This window comes from Epinephelus lanceolatus, chromosome 11, assembly GCF_041903045.1.
Source record: "Epinephelus lanceolatus isolate andai-2023 chromosome 11, ASM4190304v1, whole genome shotgun sequence".
NCBI classification, from domain to species: domain Eukaryota; kingdom Metazoa; phylum Chordata; class Actinopteri; order Perciformes; family Serranidae; genus Epinephelus; species Epinephelus lanceolatus.
Genome location: NC_135744.1, coordinates 4,340,848 through 4,358,356, shown reverse-complemented (window position 1 = coordinate 4,358,356; position 17,509 = coordinate 4,340,848). Strand labels below are relative to the sequence as shown.

General features: G+C 40.9%; 1 protein-coding gene across 1 annotated transcript; it reads left to right on the top strand.

Moving 5' to 3' along the window:
* Positions 1–10,351: 10,351 nt before the first annotated feature.
* On the top strand, positions 10,352–16,541 carry dlb (deltaB). The gene is made up of 7 exons (XM_033611186.2): positions 10,352–10,593; positions 10,681–10,920; positions 11,127–11,184; positions 11,348–11,605; positions 13,224–13,585; positions 14,510–14,726; positions 14,973–16,541. Exons 1-7 carry the CDS (start codon positions 10,543–10,545, stop codon positions 15,686–15,688), a joined length of 1,902 nt encoding a protein of 633 aa, XP_033467077.1. The 5' UTR covers positions 10,352–10,542; the 3' UTR covers positions 15,689–16,541.
* Positions 16,542–17,509: the final 968 nt, after the last annotated feature.

The following is a 17,509-nucleotide window of genomic DNA, read 5'->3' as shown; positions in this document are numbered from 1 at the left end:
GATATACCACATATACTCAAAAGGATAAAGCTGGATATATACAATATGTTTTTCATTGTCAGCAAATCTCATTCATTCATTCATTTGCCGTAACCACTTACCCTGTGAAGGGTCACAGGGGTTATCCCAGCTGACATTTAGTGATTGTGGGGTACATGCTGGACAGGTCGGCAGACTATCACAGGGCTGACACATAAGAGACAAACAACCATTCACACTCATATTCACTTCTACATCCAATTTAGAAACACCAATTAACCTGCATGTCTTTGGACTGTAGGAGGAAGCTGGAATACCCAGACAAAACCCACACTGACACGGGGAGAACATGCAGACTCCATACAGAGGGGCTCCCCCCCCCCCCCCCCCCGGGTTCAAACGAGGAACCTTGTTTCTGTGAGGCAACAATGATAACCACTGCAAATGCTGATATGTCTGTGCCATACAGCTCCATTATTGTCCAAAAACTATTGAGAACACATCAATGAGCCATGTTGGAGTTTAGTTTGAATTGATCTCACGAACTACATCCTGCTGCCATAAATACACATTTGAGTACCAAATGTGTAGTAATTTGCTGCTTAAAATAGTCCCTAACAACAATACAAAAAGAGTAACATCTCCAGGAGGAGGGAATGGGCTCGGGCTGAACGCTACAGACAAGGTACAGAAGTTAGAAAGCATTAAGAGGAGAAGGCATGCTGATTTTATTTTTTATATGGAATGTATTGACAATACGAAAAAGGTAGAATGTGACCAGATTTATATAGTGAAGACATGCAATGTTAAATGTCTTTGATCTTTTTTTGCACACATCTTGACACTGTTAGATGGAGACAGAGGTCCAACATGCATAGTTTTGCAGTTTTGCAGGTTCATACAAACAACAGTAGGGGGCTCCGCTGCACAGTCTGTTGAGAGGCCAGACTGTGCTGGGGGAGCTGATACTCAACATGAAGTCATGTCCAGAAAGCGCTTTTCTTAACAATGTATTTTACACCAAGACTCTATACAATCTAAATAGTTTTTCAAGGACGGCTTAATAACACATTTTAAATATCCCTGGCTGGCAGTACACTTTATCAAGCTACTTTTTTAAACAGGCATCTTTTCACGTTTCCTGTAAATCAGTTCAATCAGGAAAGACACCCAAGTCTGTAAGTGTCACGAATCATCCCTTTATCATGCTTGAGCCTGTGTCAAGAGCTTCATTTCAGATCACTCCTTAGCATGTATAAAACTTGTGAAACAGGTAAGAGAGCCAACCCTGTAAAATGGACAGTCTGTCAGTGGCACTTCTTAAAATGACCTAACACTAATGCTGAAACTTTAGAGATTTTAAGGAGAAAAAAGCAAGAATCTGAGCTGAGTGCAGAAAAAGTCATAGCCGTCCAATTAGAGACAGGAATGTCATTTTAAAACATATTCAAATTGGTAATGACTTGAAGCAGTTAATGTAGATTTTGAATCATTATTGGTCCACCACATCAGTGACAGCTTTACAGCTAACAGCAAACTTCATTCATTATATATGGATCATGTGGTAACATTTGTAGTAATTAGTAATTACTTTCATTTGTAGTGATAGCACAATCAGTTTTTGGCTAGTCTTTTTTCACAACATTGAGTTAGTTAGAAGTAGCTGAATCAGCTTAGTGGAAAATTGGCTGCCACATCAGTGAAAACCAGTAGCATTGTACCTGTAACTGTGCTACACTACATAGTACTACATGTAATGAGGGACATTAGATTTTTTGCCAATATCCAGTTTGCAGATATATAACAACTTATTTTGCCGATAACCCATACTAATATCAATTGCCTTGGCAGGGTCTGCTTTGTGCATATTTTCCCCTGTCTGTCTGTCTGTCTGTCTGTCTGTCTGTCTGCTGTGTCTTGCAGGTCCTGGTGTGCAGAGCTAAGTGAGTGGCCACTGGGAGCACTTGGCCAGTCTCCCAGTGGCAGCTTACTTACGCCTGGCTGTGCAGTCAGTTTGTCCTCTTCCCCATATCCGACACCACATTTTGCTTAGTTTGCTTCGGCCTGGTTTTCACTTTGTGTTTTACACCATACAACACCCTGCACACATCACTCACTCACCCATTCACCTGCCGACACACTGACACCCAGACTTACACACCTCATAAATTAACTCTGTTGTGCAATTATCTTCTGTTAATAATAAATTTGTGCACTTTTTCAGTTGATACTACGTGTGTCTCTCCTTTTTGTCATGGCCTGTGAGCCAGGTCATGACAATGTTTATTTGAAGGTGCTCCAAAAACTGTTGATTAGAGTGATTAGATTGAGAAGGACAATGGATGCATTTTTAAGGAGAATTTGCATCAAGGTGCATATTTCAGTGATGTGGAGTGGCCTGGTCATATGCTCCCTATTAATCTCAACAGTTCAAGTGAGGAACATTATTTTGCTTGGGTTTATTGCACTCCTTGTTGAGTCTTTAGCATTCTGATTGGAATGGCCAGAACAACGTATTGATGATTTATGAAATAATGTCTTAGTCCAGATAGTTGAGGTGCTCCATTCATATAGTAGCATTGCTTTTTAGACCCTGCAGGGCCAGAACCAGAAACATTATTATCATCACAAATGTAAGTTTCTTTTGAGTCCCATCCTATCTTTCTATTGATATTGATGGCTTTATTGCTTCACACACTCCTTGGGGAATTGAGTATGGTCATATGTAGTCTACAGTTGTGTAATTAGACTCAGTTATGCTCCAAGCAGATCTACACATCAGTATTTAGTTAAGGTAGAATGAAACTGTCAAGTTCAATTCTATGAAATGCATTTTAGGCATGTAACGGGGATTTCTTTCAAACGCTTGCAATTTTAGTACGGGTAAAAATGATATTTCATTCACAATTCAACAATCGGGGAATAATCAAGGTTTTAAAGTGATGCTCAGCTGCTCAGTATATGTAAGCAAAAACATTAATGATAACTACAGATTTGTGCATCACATAGAGTCAGGACACAGATTGTTTGCTGTGAGTTTTCAGATTACCAAAAGTGGTTGCAGAAATCTCCTTGTGCTTTTGACCACACAAATGGTCAAAAAGGTTTTTTGCTCTGCTGTGGCTCCTCTGCTTAATGCACTCATTTGAGCTGCAAAGACATTGATGCAACTGATAATTCAGGTTTGGTTGCTTACAGTGAACAATAACAGTCTTTTCTTTACATTGACACACACACACACACAAACACACACAAAGAGGGAGAGTCAAGTCACACTGCATTGTTCCTCTGCAGCCCCTTCTGCCAAGTCTAGTTGGCTAAACAGCTGCCGGGGCCGAGCTGGCGTGCCGCAACAGGGAGGGGAGGAGGGCGGGATGCAGCAGGAGTTCAACAGTCTGCTCAAGCTTCCTCCATAGCTGGAAGGCAGGGGGCAACATTAGTGTGTGGCTGGGGGGTGGGGTCCTGAATAGGCAGCTGTATTCACATTGTGTGAGCCCTTAAACCTGAGACTAAGGCTTTTTTGAAAGGGAATTATTCACTCTAAGTACCTATAAAACTGTATTCTACTTAATTCCACCCCCCCATCTCCTTTCTTTAGAATAAAATAAAACTTGGTCTATTTTACTTAGAGAGTGAATATTTACACTAAACCTGTGCCTGATTAAACTCAATTATTAAATTCCTTTATAGGCTGCATTTCTCTGTACTCTTTACATGAGACATTGCACTCATGTGGTTGAATCCAGTGCTACATCAATAGAAAAAATGTTGAGGATCAAAAACTGACTCAGATCATATTCACCACATTAAAACTAATTACAGTACATTAAATCAAATTGCAAATAAGAGGGCAATTTGATTGAACAAAATATTTCCGAAACATGTCAATACAGCCATTATACTGTGTGTTAATACACTCTTTCTCCAAGCATTACCCTGTAGACATATTTTTCACGATCCAGAGTTGGCTGACATCCGGCAAAAAAAAGACAGATTTAGAGAGGCACAGTGAAAAGGAAAAAAAATCTATCCATCGATCTGTCCCCTGCAAGTCTATATGTAAGTTTCCTCCCCTTTTCTAATGCCCCAGTTGACCTCTGTGCCCTCTCTTTTTCCTTCAGTTTTCACCCCCACCTGTTCTCATTCGCTTGTTCCTCCCAACTCCCTCTTTCATCTACCATCTGTCACTGAGGCTGCTGCAGGACAGAGTCTGGGCTGGCGAGGAAAGGTGGGATTTAAGGAAGGCAGATCTATTGCTCATCTTGGACGGGATTAAATAATTATCATGCCCCCTTTTGTGCCCCAACATAACATCATCTGCTGCTAAGCCAAACATTTCTGTTTTATTTACCTCATGGTATATGTTGATTTGGGGAGGATTTGGGACATGGTCAGTTACTCACAGAGACAGATTTGTTTGTTCCATATGGAAAGGCAATAATCACATTGTTTCTTAGAAAACCACTATATAAAATGTCTGTCAGTTTACCTTTACCTTTTACCTATACACAGCCACTGCAGAAGAATGGTCTATGGGTTGTGAGGTACTTATGGAACTATAGTGCAACTTTGACTGAATCTTTGAAAATACACACACACACAAAATGATGTGTGTGATTGTACTGGTTGGTTGGTGAACGAAGGTCTTCACAGCAGTTACACAGTGAGATGGTCATCCCAAATTTCTGACACTGTCAGAATTTTATCCTAGGCTGACTTTGATCACGTGACAACGGCCATCCTTGTACCTCTCTCACTGTGCGATATAGGACCACCGTTTATGTGAATGATGTCTGTGTGAATGATGTGATGTGTGAAGTGATGGGTATTATTTATTGCATTTGTATTGTCTATTGTTTGTACATGTTGGCACTTTAAAGGAGTAGCTCACCTATCTCGTTGTACAGGAATGCATAATGACAATAAAGGCTATTCTATTCTATTCTATTCTATTCTATTACCGTTTGAGAGCCATGACCAAAGATATTGTCACCTTTCTTTCATGATGCTCATCTTTTGCCTGGGACAGACCAAAACCGCACAGTGTATACTGGACTTAAGTTAGTAAACTAACTAACTAACTAACTAACTAACTAACTAACTACCAGTCATGAAAAAACTATTTGGCCTGCATGTCTCCAATAATCAACTTTATGATATTATTGTGGAAAATGTTAGAGCCCAGCTCTCCTGCAGGAAAGGACAGAGGAAGTGGTACTGATTAAATACTGAAGTAAATGGACTGAACTGAACTGATGGATAGTTGGTGATGAATGGTACATACTGGCATTGATGTAATAAATCTAAATAATGGTACAACAAGTGAACAATATTACTAATTGTAAAGGAAACATGTTATTTTGAAAGAAATGTCACATTTCATGGAAAAAACACAGCTTTTTCAAAGTGCTTTTTTAGCCTCTGCAATAATTAACATAACTTCATGTTTTGTCCTGAGCAAAATGTGATGCTTATGTCAGTTAGGGGGCCTTGATAACATTTTTACGACTCTGCAACAAACATTTGTGATTCATTTTTTGTCTGTTGCATTTATCTACCAGTTTACTTTAATATTAATTATCTAAATGTCATTTCAGTTTCTATCTGTAAATCACTTTGGTCAGTATTTGTTGTTTTTGAGTGGCTGTGGCTCAGAGACAAAGCGGGTCACCCACCAATTGGAAGATTGGTGGTTTGATCCCTGGCTACTCCAGCGTGTCCGCATGTCGAAGTATCCTTGGGCAAGATACTGAAACCCCAAATTGCTCCTGATGGCTGATCCATTGGTGTGAGAGCATGTGAATGGTTACTGAGTAGCGGGTGGCACCTTATATGGTTGCCTCGACCACCAGTGTGTGAATATGATTGTGAAAGGGTGAATGTGACTCAGTAGTGTAAAAGCGCTTTGAGTAGTCAGAAGACTAGAGAGGATTTTCTAAATGCACACTGTGAATAAATCCACTTTGACTAATCATAAGACATCTTATCATGAGACTAAAAGAGGATGTAAAGGCTCTATATGTGTTGTAGCAATAAGGAAAGGGAGAGACTTCAGATTCTGGAGGAACGCTGAAGTAAAAGTACACAGGAATATGAAGGAAAAGTACAGAAGTTCTGTCTGTATCACTGTAAACCTGCTGAGTCTGGAGGAGGGCTGAAGTTAATGTAGATTAACTGAGTGGGCACAGATGGCCTAAGGAAACAACAATAGCCTAAATTGTTTCAGAACACTGATTTCACAAGGGAAGCCATTAGATACAGTGCAGTATTTCTGTCCATATTATTGCCAGCCAGTGATTAGCCTTATAATGCACCTCCACATACCTCACGCCCCTTTGACTCAACCATAAATTTGCACAATGGGGATGTGGCAGGGCTGTGTGCCCTTTTAGGTATCCGTCTTAATGAGATGAAACAATCAACCAAATGACGCACAAATTTGAAGCTGTATGCACACACACACGCACACACACACACACACAGCATCACAAGCCGCCAGACTCCCATTCCACACCTCCTATTGTCCAACAGTCAGACAGCAGGCTGGGACTGCAGAAGTGGCCACAACAGGCTGACTTCTCCCCTGAGAGCCTGCAGGGGTCAGATTTGCAGCAGCTCCCCCTCTCTTTCTCGAAGTGTCCTTGGGGAGAAGGATATCCAAGCTGCTGTGGGCTGTAGATGAGGCAGATGCCGGCCACTCAAACTGGTGAGAGGTCCAAGGGGGATGACATGACTCCTCTTTGGTTCCCATGCCCTGTGGCACACTCATGTCACACTCCTGCAAGTAATACAGTTGACAACAGCAGAGAGGGTGCACGGTCCATCTGCTGTCCTGACACAAAAACACACTTATCCTCCCCTTTGGAAAGATGCAGCCGGTACTGTAGATGGTTGCAGCGCATACAGTACCTTGCAAAAGTATTCACCTCCCTAGTGTTTTTCCTATTTTTTTTGCATCATAGCCTGTAATTTACATGAGTCTTTTTTTTAGATTTAGTGTAATGGGCCCACATAAAGTAGTCAAAATAGGTGAAATGAAAAAAAAACCTTGAAAAAAAATTCTAAAGAAGACCTGGTGAGCAATTACCTTCAAAAGTCACATAAAGCCCACCTGTGTGCAATCTAAGTGTCTCATGATCTCAGTATATATACACCTGATCTGAAAGGCCGGAGTCTCTGATCATTGTCCGTCTTGTCTGGTCCCTGAGTTTTGGTGAGTGGTGTTCTCATCCAGCCAGTTTCCTGTCACTCTCCAGCTGTTCTATAATAAAAGCAAAAAGCCCCACAAAACAATCTTAAATAGATAGATAAAAATAGGCCTAATAATAAAAAAGCTCTGTATCTAATAATCTGTCATTCTGTTTGTACTTGTATTTAAATAATATATTTCGTTACAGTCGACAACTGTCAACATGAATATATCATATGATATGTCATATGAATATATCAAACTGTTTTTCCTACTCTAGTCAATGCATTTTTAATGATAGCAGTTGTAAAGTATTCTGTTTCTACTCAATACTTTTTACAAATGTCTACAAATATTTTTATTATCACAATTCATAATTAATAATAATAATAATAAAAAAAAGTGTTTTAGGGTCGCCAGACCTAAGCACCTAAACAGCATCAAAATAGAGAATGTTCAATCAAAAAAAATCCTGTAAGTGGACCCCCAGTGTCTTCAAATATTGCAAATGCCACTGGCTCCTTGGACTTCATAGTGCCATTTACTTGATGGTAAACCTTGCATAGTGTTGCTGCAGACTCTGGGGCCTTTCTAGGTCAGGTGTATATATACTGAGATCATGTGACACTTAGATTGCACACAGGTGGACTTTATTTAACTAATTATGTGACTTTGAAGGTTATTAGTTGCAGTATATAGAGGCTTCATAGCATTGGGGATGAATACACATGCACACCCACTTTTCAGTTGTTGTTTTTTAAACAAGTTTTTTTTTCATTTCACTTTATCAATTTTGACTAATTTATGTGGGTCCGATACAACCTGTAATTTAATTGGTTTTATTTGGCTTTGTTTGTAAGTGGAAATTGTCTTAGTCATATAAGGGACCCAGTGGCGTAAGGTAGTTACAATGTGCCCCAGTGCATGCTATTATGAGGGGCCCTATTACGCCCTAGTTACAAGTTATGAAGCACACACACAGACACACACACACACACACACACACACACACACACAGAGTGTTAGGTGTATATATTTTAACAACAGTGTGTCTTACTGCCGCTTTTATGTTACATCTACTTGCAGATACTTGATATTGGACACATTAACATACATATTACACAGCAATCATCATTACATATCTGTATAAGACAAATCTACAAAAGAAAATTGGAAATTATTAGTTCAACTGGTTCAATTGGTAAATTATAGTTTTTTTTAAATAGATTATGTAGAATAAGTTTATAATTTGTTATAGATTGACACTGTTTTACAAAACCAGAAAACCATGATGGAGATGGGTTTGCCTTATTTAGGGCATGTATGGAAAATAGCACCATTTTTGTTTTAATGTGAGTTCTTCTTTGAATACGGGCCTATTTCCAGGTGGCAGTCGGGCCCCTCCACCCCATGGGCCACAGTGCAACCGCACTGCCTGCACTGTCTATATTTATGCCCCTGAAGGGACCCCCTGAAAGTCCTTGAAGATGTTTGGTCGTTCTTTTACAGCCACTGTTCTGGACTCAACGTTTGACACAGAAGTTTGTGAGCTGATCATGAATAAGAACGAGAGACCGCTCCAGCCATTTTACTTACTTAATTTACATACAGCTGTGTATGTTTCCTCCCTGGTTTGTCCTTGTTGCCCTGTCGGGAAGTGTGCCAGGATATACAGGGGGTCAACTCAGGCACGCGTCCTCTTTTCTCATTAGAATGTCAATGGGACCGTCACCCACCCACCTACTATCCCCATACACATACACATACCCCAGCGCACACGTTTGTATAGTGTCTGATAAACTCATGTGGTTGCCATGTTGACATCTTTGACTTTATGTCAATGTATTCACAGACTGTCCACTGACTGAATAAGTCTGGCTTTTTATATCAATTATTTACGTCTTGATGTATAACCACAGAAGTGGTTTAACTCGCCTCAGAGAGAAAATAGCCAAACGCAAATCAAAACTGTCAGTTTATTTTTGAGGCTCAAACTCATCTTATGACACTAATTTAGAGGCTGTTTATTGTTATATTAAATATCAGTGCTGAGGATTGAAACAGCTCTGCTGTATAAATAACAGTTTAGGTGTGTTTACCCTCCACCTCATCCCTGCCAGCGACAGATGCTGAAACCGCCTGCAGACCAGTTCTCCCTAAATCAATACGGGGTTAGCACTGTGTGTGTGTGTGTGTGTGTGTGTGTGTGTGTGTGTGAGAGAGAGAGAGAGAGAGAGAGAGAGAGAGAGAGAGAGAGAGAGACTGTGCGCTGGGGGTGGACGCTTTGAGGAGACAATAGTCGGGTTTGGAGCCCCACACTGTCGACCATGTGCCATTGATTACCATACAGCTGTTCGCATGAGGTCCAGACAAAAGCAACATGATAGCCCAAACTCTGCAGGACACACACACACACACGCACGCGAGCTGCCCCCCTTCTTTTTTCCCCCACACCCTTTTCAGGCCCAGGAGCGCATCAGAAGAGGCCTGAATAGCCGCCAGACGCACAATACATTCTCATCTGGGACCTGCCCACTCTTTGTCACCCCACACGCGTCAGAGCAATTATAATGTTGGATGTAAAGAAAGAAAAGCTATACGCTGTTCTTCCCCGCTTCTCTCTGATCTTTGTTATGTGGGCAAGAAAAAAAGAACCTTATAAACAATGAGCTATAAATTGATGTTAAAGTTAAATGCTGAAATCCATGTTTGATGAAATGCAGGAGGCCGTAGTTGGATAATGTCCTGGCACGCTCACTGTTTGACAAATCTCCCAGATCTGAATGCCTAAATGATGGTATATATTCTCGTGGATGACAAGTTTGTTTTTTTATCGTTTTTTAATGAGGCTTGTAGTTGTTTTCAGACACTCACGCGTAGAAAATAAGAGTTCTCCATCACTAATACTTGCTCTTTTTCCATCACCAACACTGACTTAAACTCTCCCGGGTGGTTAAGATTCATGCAGTACTGCCAAACATATCTGTCCTGCGGCAGCTTATGCATATTCCTAATAAGGACTTTGTCCAGGTGTGATGTGGGTCGTCTAAATCCCCCGGCAGGCCCCCTGAGTCAGGCTGCTCCCCTGAGGTCTGCTCCGGCTCCACCTCTCTGCCTGTGACGCGCAGCATCAGAGTGTATAAAAAGCCACTCAGCGACAACTGCGCCGTAGAGCCAAAAGAAGTAGAGTGCAAAAGACAGGACAGCAGGGAGGACTGTCTGCAGGAGACAAGGACTTGGGAGACACCAACAGGATCATAGAACTGAAAGTGATGAAAGTTTTTTGATTTTTTCCTCAGCGCCGTTTGGGAATATTATCGAACACGACGAATGCGGACATCTACTTACAACAGGAAAGCAAATTCTGAGAAGAAATGGCAAATGTACACCTGAGATACCTCTTTGCTTTGGCCTTAGTGCACGTCGTAAGTTAATTTCTGTTTGTGCTAAAATAACAGAGTCTCAATGTGTCCGCACAGCGCGCCTCATACCTTGTTTTTCTGTCATTACAGGTTTTGTCCTCTGGTGTGTTTGAGCTGAAAATAAACTCATTCCACACAGCGCAACGCATCTGCAGAAGACACAGGGACTGTCATATATTTTTCAGAATTTGCCTTAAACACCCGGAGGATGTGATCTCCGCTGAGCCGCCGTGCACCTTCGGCACCGGACACACCAACGTCATCAGGGCCGATCACACCTCCATTTCCAGCAGCGCTCCCATCAGGGTGCCCTTCCACTTCAAGTGGCCGGTAAATGCGAAATTATAGTTACAATAACGACCATAGCGCTTCTTGGCTGCTGTAAGCTGTAGAGAGGACATGACTGAATACATAAGTGAGACACAGTTTATCTGCCATTTCATTTATTAATGTCAGATACAGAAATAAAATAGGCTACTATATGCGTCACTGTTGTTACGCCTCAAAGCACTAAACGCGTGTTTTTTCTGCTCCAGGGAACATTCTCGTTGATCATTGAAGCCTGGAATGCTGAATCTCCGACTGAGTACACGGGTAGGTTGTTTCTTGCTGCCGATTCACTAATAGTCTACTGTATTCAGTGATATCAATAAAACTTTAAGCCAATATAAATTACATGTTCTGTAATGCTCTCCATCTGACGCACACAGCTTCCTTGCAAGGTAACATTTGTTTATAATGTCCCTTCACACTGCAGACAACCAAAACAACCTTGTCAGCCGTCTGGCGACCAGGAGGAGACTTGCCATCGGTGAGGACTGGTCCCAGGACGTGCACTTTGGCGAACAAAGCGAGCTGCGCTACTCCTACCACGTCTACTGCGACGAGTACTACTTTGGAGACGGCTGTGCTGACTATTGCAGGCCGAGAGACGACACGCTGGGCCACTACACCTGCGACGAAGAGGGCAACCGCATCTGCCTGGAGGGCTGGAAGGGAAACTACTGCTCCGAGCGTAAGTGTATAGCCTATTAATAAGTAGCCTGCCGAAGTGCCATTGAACACGGTATTTTAATCTTGTATAAGTTTCCTGGATGCAGTTTGGTGGCTAACATGTGAGGGAGAAAAACTACACATATCCTGTAGGACACTGAGGGCACTGAAGTAGTCTTTGTGCTTTGTCTTTGTATATCTATATCTATAAATAAATAAATATAAGGTATATATATTTATAAACTTCTTCTCTCCCAAAGTTCTTTTGGGAGGAGTTTTTCTATCCACTCCATGTCATATGCTGTAAAGTCCTCTTAGGCAAACTGTGATTTGTGATATTGGGGTTTATAAATAAAATTGAAGTGAACTAATTATTTAGAAATTAAAAAAAACAATGCAGACAATACCAAACTTTCCATTCCAGGCTTTTCAAGGGCCCCCTCCCAATAGGGCCCTGGGTAGTCCCACCCCTGACCCCCACTACAATGTCCATGCTTGTAGTATCTACAGTAGAGTAGAGGTCAACATGTTTTCATGTTGTTTTGTAGTCGTCTATAATATCAGAAAAAAATATTTACTGAATTACTCATTAATGAGTTAATACTAACTGTCACAATAGCTCCATATAATTAACTTTATTTATGTAGCACTGTATAAAACAAAGTTACTAACTATGAAAAACAAAATCAAAACAATTCAATACTACAATCCGCATGAAATACCAGGGGAAAAAACAGTATGATAAACACATTAAGTAAATGGCATCCTTCTGAAAAGTGTTTATTCAAAAGGAGGAAGGCCTCATAATAAACTCTATCAACACAAACAAAACACCACATAAACATCTGAGTAAGTAAAGACACTGAAAGAATGTAGAGAGTGGATACAACCAAAGGCATTCGTGCGTACTCACAAAACAGTAACATTAAGAGACTGAATATTTGCAAGACAAGACAATTTAAACCTCTTCTTGAGTCTTACAGTACTTTGCCTTAGAGAGTGGAAACAACTTAAGGCATTTCTGCTTACTCACAAATATGTTTATTGTATGTTCAGTATACGCACCAGCAACCAAAAACAAATTCTTTGTAAGTGAAAAACCTACTTGGAAGTAAATTCTGATTGTGAAGACTTGAAAATTAGGCTCAGGTTTTGTTGAGGCATGGATAAAGTGTTTTTATCTTATTACTCAGGCTGGTTTCTGATCTCCTCCACAGACAAGAATCTTTTCAGAGCATACAGAATGTTTCCTTTATCTGAGCGATGTCCGGTAGTGCTGTGTTTTACTCTTTTGCAAGATGGTCTGTGGTGTTCCATCTGCCTTTTGTTCTCTGTTACAATGAGAGAAAGAGCTGTGGGCTTCATTACACACACACATTTTTCAAGGTGATTTGGGTGTGTTTGCGCGCGTGTGTGTGTGTGTGTGTGTGTGTGCATGTGTGTGTAAAATGAGATAAAAGAAAGCATTTTTCTTCGGCAGTGTGCCTACCAGCTGCTTGGCTTAATACTTAACCAACAGTGAAGTCTGGAGCAGGGCTGGGGTCAGACGAGGGGCCCTGTACGTGTGTGTGTGAGAGAGAGATGTATGAGAAGGCTTGCCTATTGTAATCACACACCCTCCTTTCCCCTCGTCTCTCCAGCCATCTGCTCGGCGGACTGCAGTGAGAGGCATGGCTACTGCGAGGCCCCAGGGGGCTGTACATGTCGCATGGGCTGGCAGGGCCCCTCCTGTAATGAATGCGTACGCTACCCAGGCTGCCTCCATGGGACGTGCAGCCAGCCGTGGCAGTGTAACTGTCAGGAGGGCTGGGGGGGCCTCTTCTGTGATCAGGACCTCAATTACTGCACCAACCACAAGCCCTGTGCCAACGGTGCAACCTGCACCAACACTGGCCAGGGCAGCTACACCTGCACCTGCCGGCCCGGCTTCGGAGGCACCAACTGTGAGCTGGAAACCAATGAGTGTGACAGCAACCCATGCAAAAATGGAGGCAGCTGCAATGTGAGTATACAAGGGGTTAAGTGTGTTAGTTTAAAGTTGCACTAATAATAAAATAGCTGCAATAAATAAACAAGACTATCACAGATAAGATGAACATTATCAATCCCATGCAGGGAAGTTTAAGCATCAGACCAGCAAAAGAACAAGAACAGTAACTTATAAAAACAATTTTTAATACTACCAATATATACATTATAGATAAATACTATACACTTAAAAGTAATCCACTGGCTCAACTTAAAAAAAATAAAGGGAACAATTTGCATGCATTTTTAAGTTGTTCCTACTCTGGCATTATTGAGTCAATCCTATGAGTCTTTTACAATCTGACAAACTCAAGTAACTTAAGAACAACCAACATGATTTGCTTTGCTTTTTACCTCTAAAAGCTTAAATTGAACCAACTCAATATTTATTCAAAAGTTGTGGTGACATTAAGCAGTCAAATTATTTTATTTATGATATTTTAACTTTTTTTAAAGTCAATCCTACTCAAAAATGTGGAAAGTTTTTTCGAATTTGACCAACATCTTAAAATAAATGTCAACTGATCAAAACACCTCAGTGTTACAAACACAACTTTTTTTCTGCTGGAAAACTTCATTTTAAGCAGTATCCTCTAACCTCATGAATCAAACAAAGAATGATAAAACTAAAATAAAAGATTAATCAAAGATTTTAATGCAAGCACAGTGATACAAAAGGTTACAGTTATAATTCAGTAGTTGTTGTCAGTGTCTGCTAGACTACTGAAACCGTAAATTTTCAACTTCATGCCGTGGCTTCATCTGAATGAATTGAAAATTAAGAGCTTTCATAAGGTGTAATCCTTTATCCTACCTTTCAAAACAAAGTAACAGCTCCAGAGATAGAAGGCTCCAGACTTCCCCCTTTATGTAAAGCTTTTTCCTCCTCCGCCCACAGGACCTGGAGAACGACTATTCATGCACCTGTCCACAGGGATTCTACGGTAAGAACTGCGAGATCATTGCCATGACGTGTGCAGATGGTCCCTGCTTCAACGGAGGCACCTGTGTAGAGACGATGACTGGAGGCTACACCTGCCGTTGCCCTCCCAGCTACACTGGCTCCAACTGTGAGAAGAAGCTGGACCGCTGCAGCAACAAGCCCTGTCTGAATGGTGAGTGGGTGGGAGAGGCCTCCCCTCTGGCGACATCTTGTGGCTGAAGTGCAAATCATCAGTTTCTTTGCTGAATATGAAATTGTTTTAGTGAAAAGGTATCACTGTGGATACCTGCATCAGTGCACTCCATTGTAATTTCCTATTGGATGAGTATTGAATATAATCCCATTAACACTCTCAGTGTGATCGAATGGTCATCCCTGATCTCCTGGATGCTGAACAGAGTATTTCTCCCCTCTGCAGGTGGTGAGTGTCTGGACCTTGGCCAGAGTGTCTTGTGCCGCTGTCAGGCAGGCTTCACTGGTGCCAACTGTCAGGTCAACATTGATGATTGTGCCTCAACCCCCTGCCAGAATGCTGGAACCTGCCAAGATGGTGTGAATGACTACACCTGTTCCTGCACCCTGGGGTACACTGGCAAGAACTGTAGTGTGCGCTCAGATGCCTGTGGTGCCCGCCCATGCCAGAACGGTGGCACTTGCTTCACCCACTTCACTGGTCCAGTATGCCAGTGCCCCAAGGGCTTTATGGGTCCAAGCTGTGAGTTCACGCTCCAGCCCAGTTTCAAGCCTGCTTTGCGTCAAGCCTCCCAGCCCTCCTCTGCCACCCTCACTGTCTCCTGTGTTCTGGCTGTCCTGGTGCTGGTTCTGGTGGCAGGTATTATCTTCTTAAGGAGGAGGAGAAGACTGCAGGGAAGGAAGCACCTAAGCGACATTGCAGTCTACAATGACTTGGAGACAGTCAACAACCTGGGAGGAAATGAAAGAGAAGCATTCCTCAGTCCTAATGGCCTGTTCAAGATAAGCAATGGCACGGCTCGCCTCAGCCTCTCCCTCTGCCCAGACGGAAGATCTGGGTACAGGCACAATCCTGTGGAGAGCAGCCTGGCCAGAGGCGAGCGGCAGGACTTTATGTGGAGGGAGGAGGCCGGCCTGGGCTCTGTGGCAGGGCCGAGATGAGACAGAGGGAACACATTGACGTTCACACAGGGGTAAATGAATATTAGCACTTGTTGCTCCTCTCTCTTCATACATAGTGATGAAAGTGATGAAAGGAACAAATCCATGAGCTGAAAACCACTCTGCTTATGCAGGCAATAATGTACCATTAAAAATGTAAGAATAAGAAACAAATTATGGACAAATGAACTGTTATGATGAAGATTGTTTACAAAGATTTATGGAAAAAGTATATAGGGCAAAGCTCTTTCATGTTTAAGACCCAAAGAAAAAAATAATACCATCCACTTTTCATAGGACCTACAACACATAACACATACCAAATACAGGAAGTCACAATACTCTGACCACCCGAAAGATTGGGTTATTATTTTCATTATGTTGACTTTATTTAATTGTTTCTCATTTTTTAAACAGAGAATTTTTGTTTTGCTTTTCAATCTTCCTTTGGACATTATTTCCTTATTGTGCGCACCATCATTTTTATTCTTTATATATTTATTTATTTGAAAATTCATGTTTATGGCTTCACTTTGATTGTCACAGATGTAGAGATATATTTATATGATGCTGAATGAAGACCGACGCTTGATGTTGTATCTGGATGTTTTATGGGCTGTGAAGGTGGTGTGAAGTATCCCAAAGATATTCAGTGCAGGGATAGAAGTTAAATGTGCTTTATTGCACAAAGTCAGCCATTACTGTAATTTATATACTACAGATCACATCGCTCTTTCATGTGCCATTTTGTGTTCATGCCAAAGTTTGTGTTATGTTACATGTTTTCATTCCTATTATTTAATTTCATCATGTTGTGGTTGTGATGTGGAATAAAATATTTGCTTTGATGAGATTCTGAATTTAAGTCTCTCCTGCAGCCGTGAACCCTATGCCTTAATTCAGAGTACTGTGCACTTGTATGGTTAATGAAGATGCCTGGAACTTAAGTGTGTAATGGTTGTTAATAAGTTGAGGCTGCTACTAACATCATCTGCTGATTTGTTTTCTCAATTAATCGTCCAGTGCATGTTCTTGAGAACTGGAACAAAACCTTAATATTTACATTCCAACTAGGCTGGGAAAATATATTATAAAAGATCAAAATCTTGCCTCTTAAATCTTGTAATGGGCTGACCTCTCAGTAATTCAATTTTTTTCTTAAGCTTTTGACACTTGAGCAAATGGGCTTAGTTTCCTCCAAAAACATAGGACAAAGGCAATGACCAACGAAAGAAGAAATGACCCAAAAATTAGTAAGGAATTAGTAAAAAGAGAAAATTTGAAACAAGAAAATAAGTAAAAAAAAAAAAAAAAAAAAAAAAAACATAAAAAAAGGACAAAAGAAAAGGAAGTTAAACAAAGAAACAAACAAACAAGGAAATGACTTGGGAATTTAAAAAGAAAAAAAAAGTAATTCTGTAACATATTTTTAAATATATAATAATGATAATTATAAATAGTTTTTCCCTAGCTTTTCAAAAATCTATTAAGTTTTTGCAGTTTGTTGAGCATTTCTTATCAAGTTGCTCATTGCCTTTTTCCCCATGTTTTTGAAAGAAATTGCACCAATTTGCTCAGGGTTCAAAGGTTTGAATGCTTACAGTGGGTGTCTGAAAGCAGCACAAGAAAGGTGATGTCACTCCAGGTTTTTAAGTGTTAAATAGCATACATGATTAATGTCAGAGGTCAAAGTCCAAAGATCTGACAGAGTTGACAGTTTCACAGCAGTCATAGTGAGGAGCCATTTTATTTTTCAATTCAGAGTTCTCTAATACTAATGAAAATATATTTAATATATTATAAATATATATTTCTAAACCA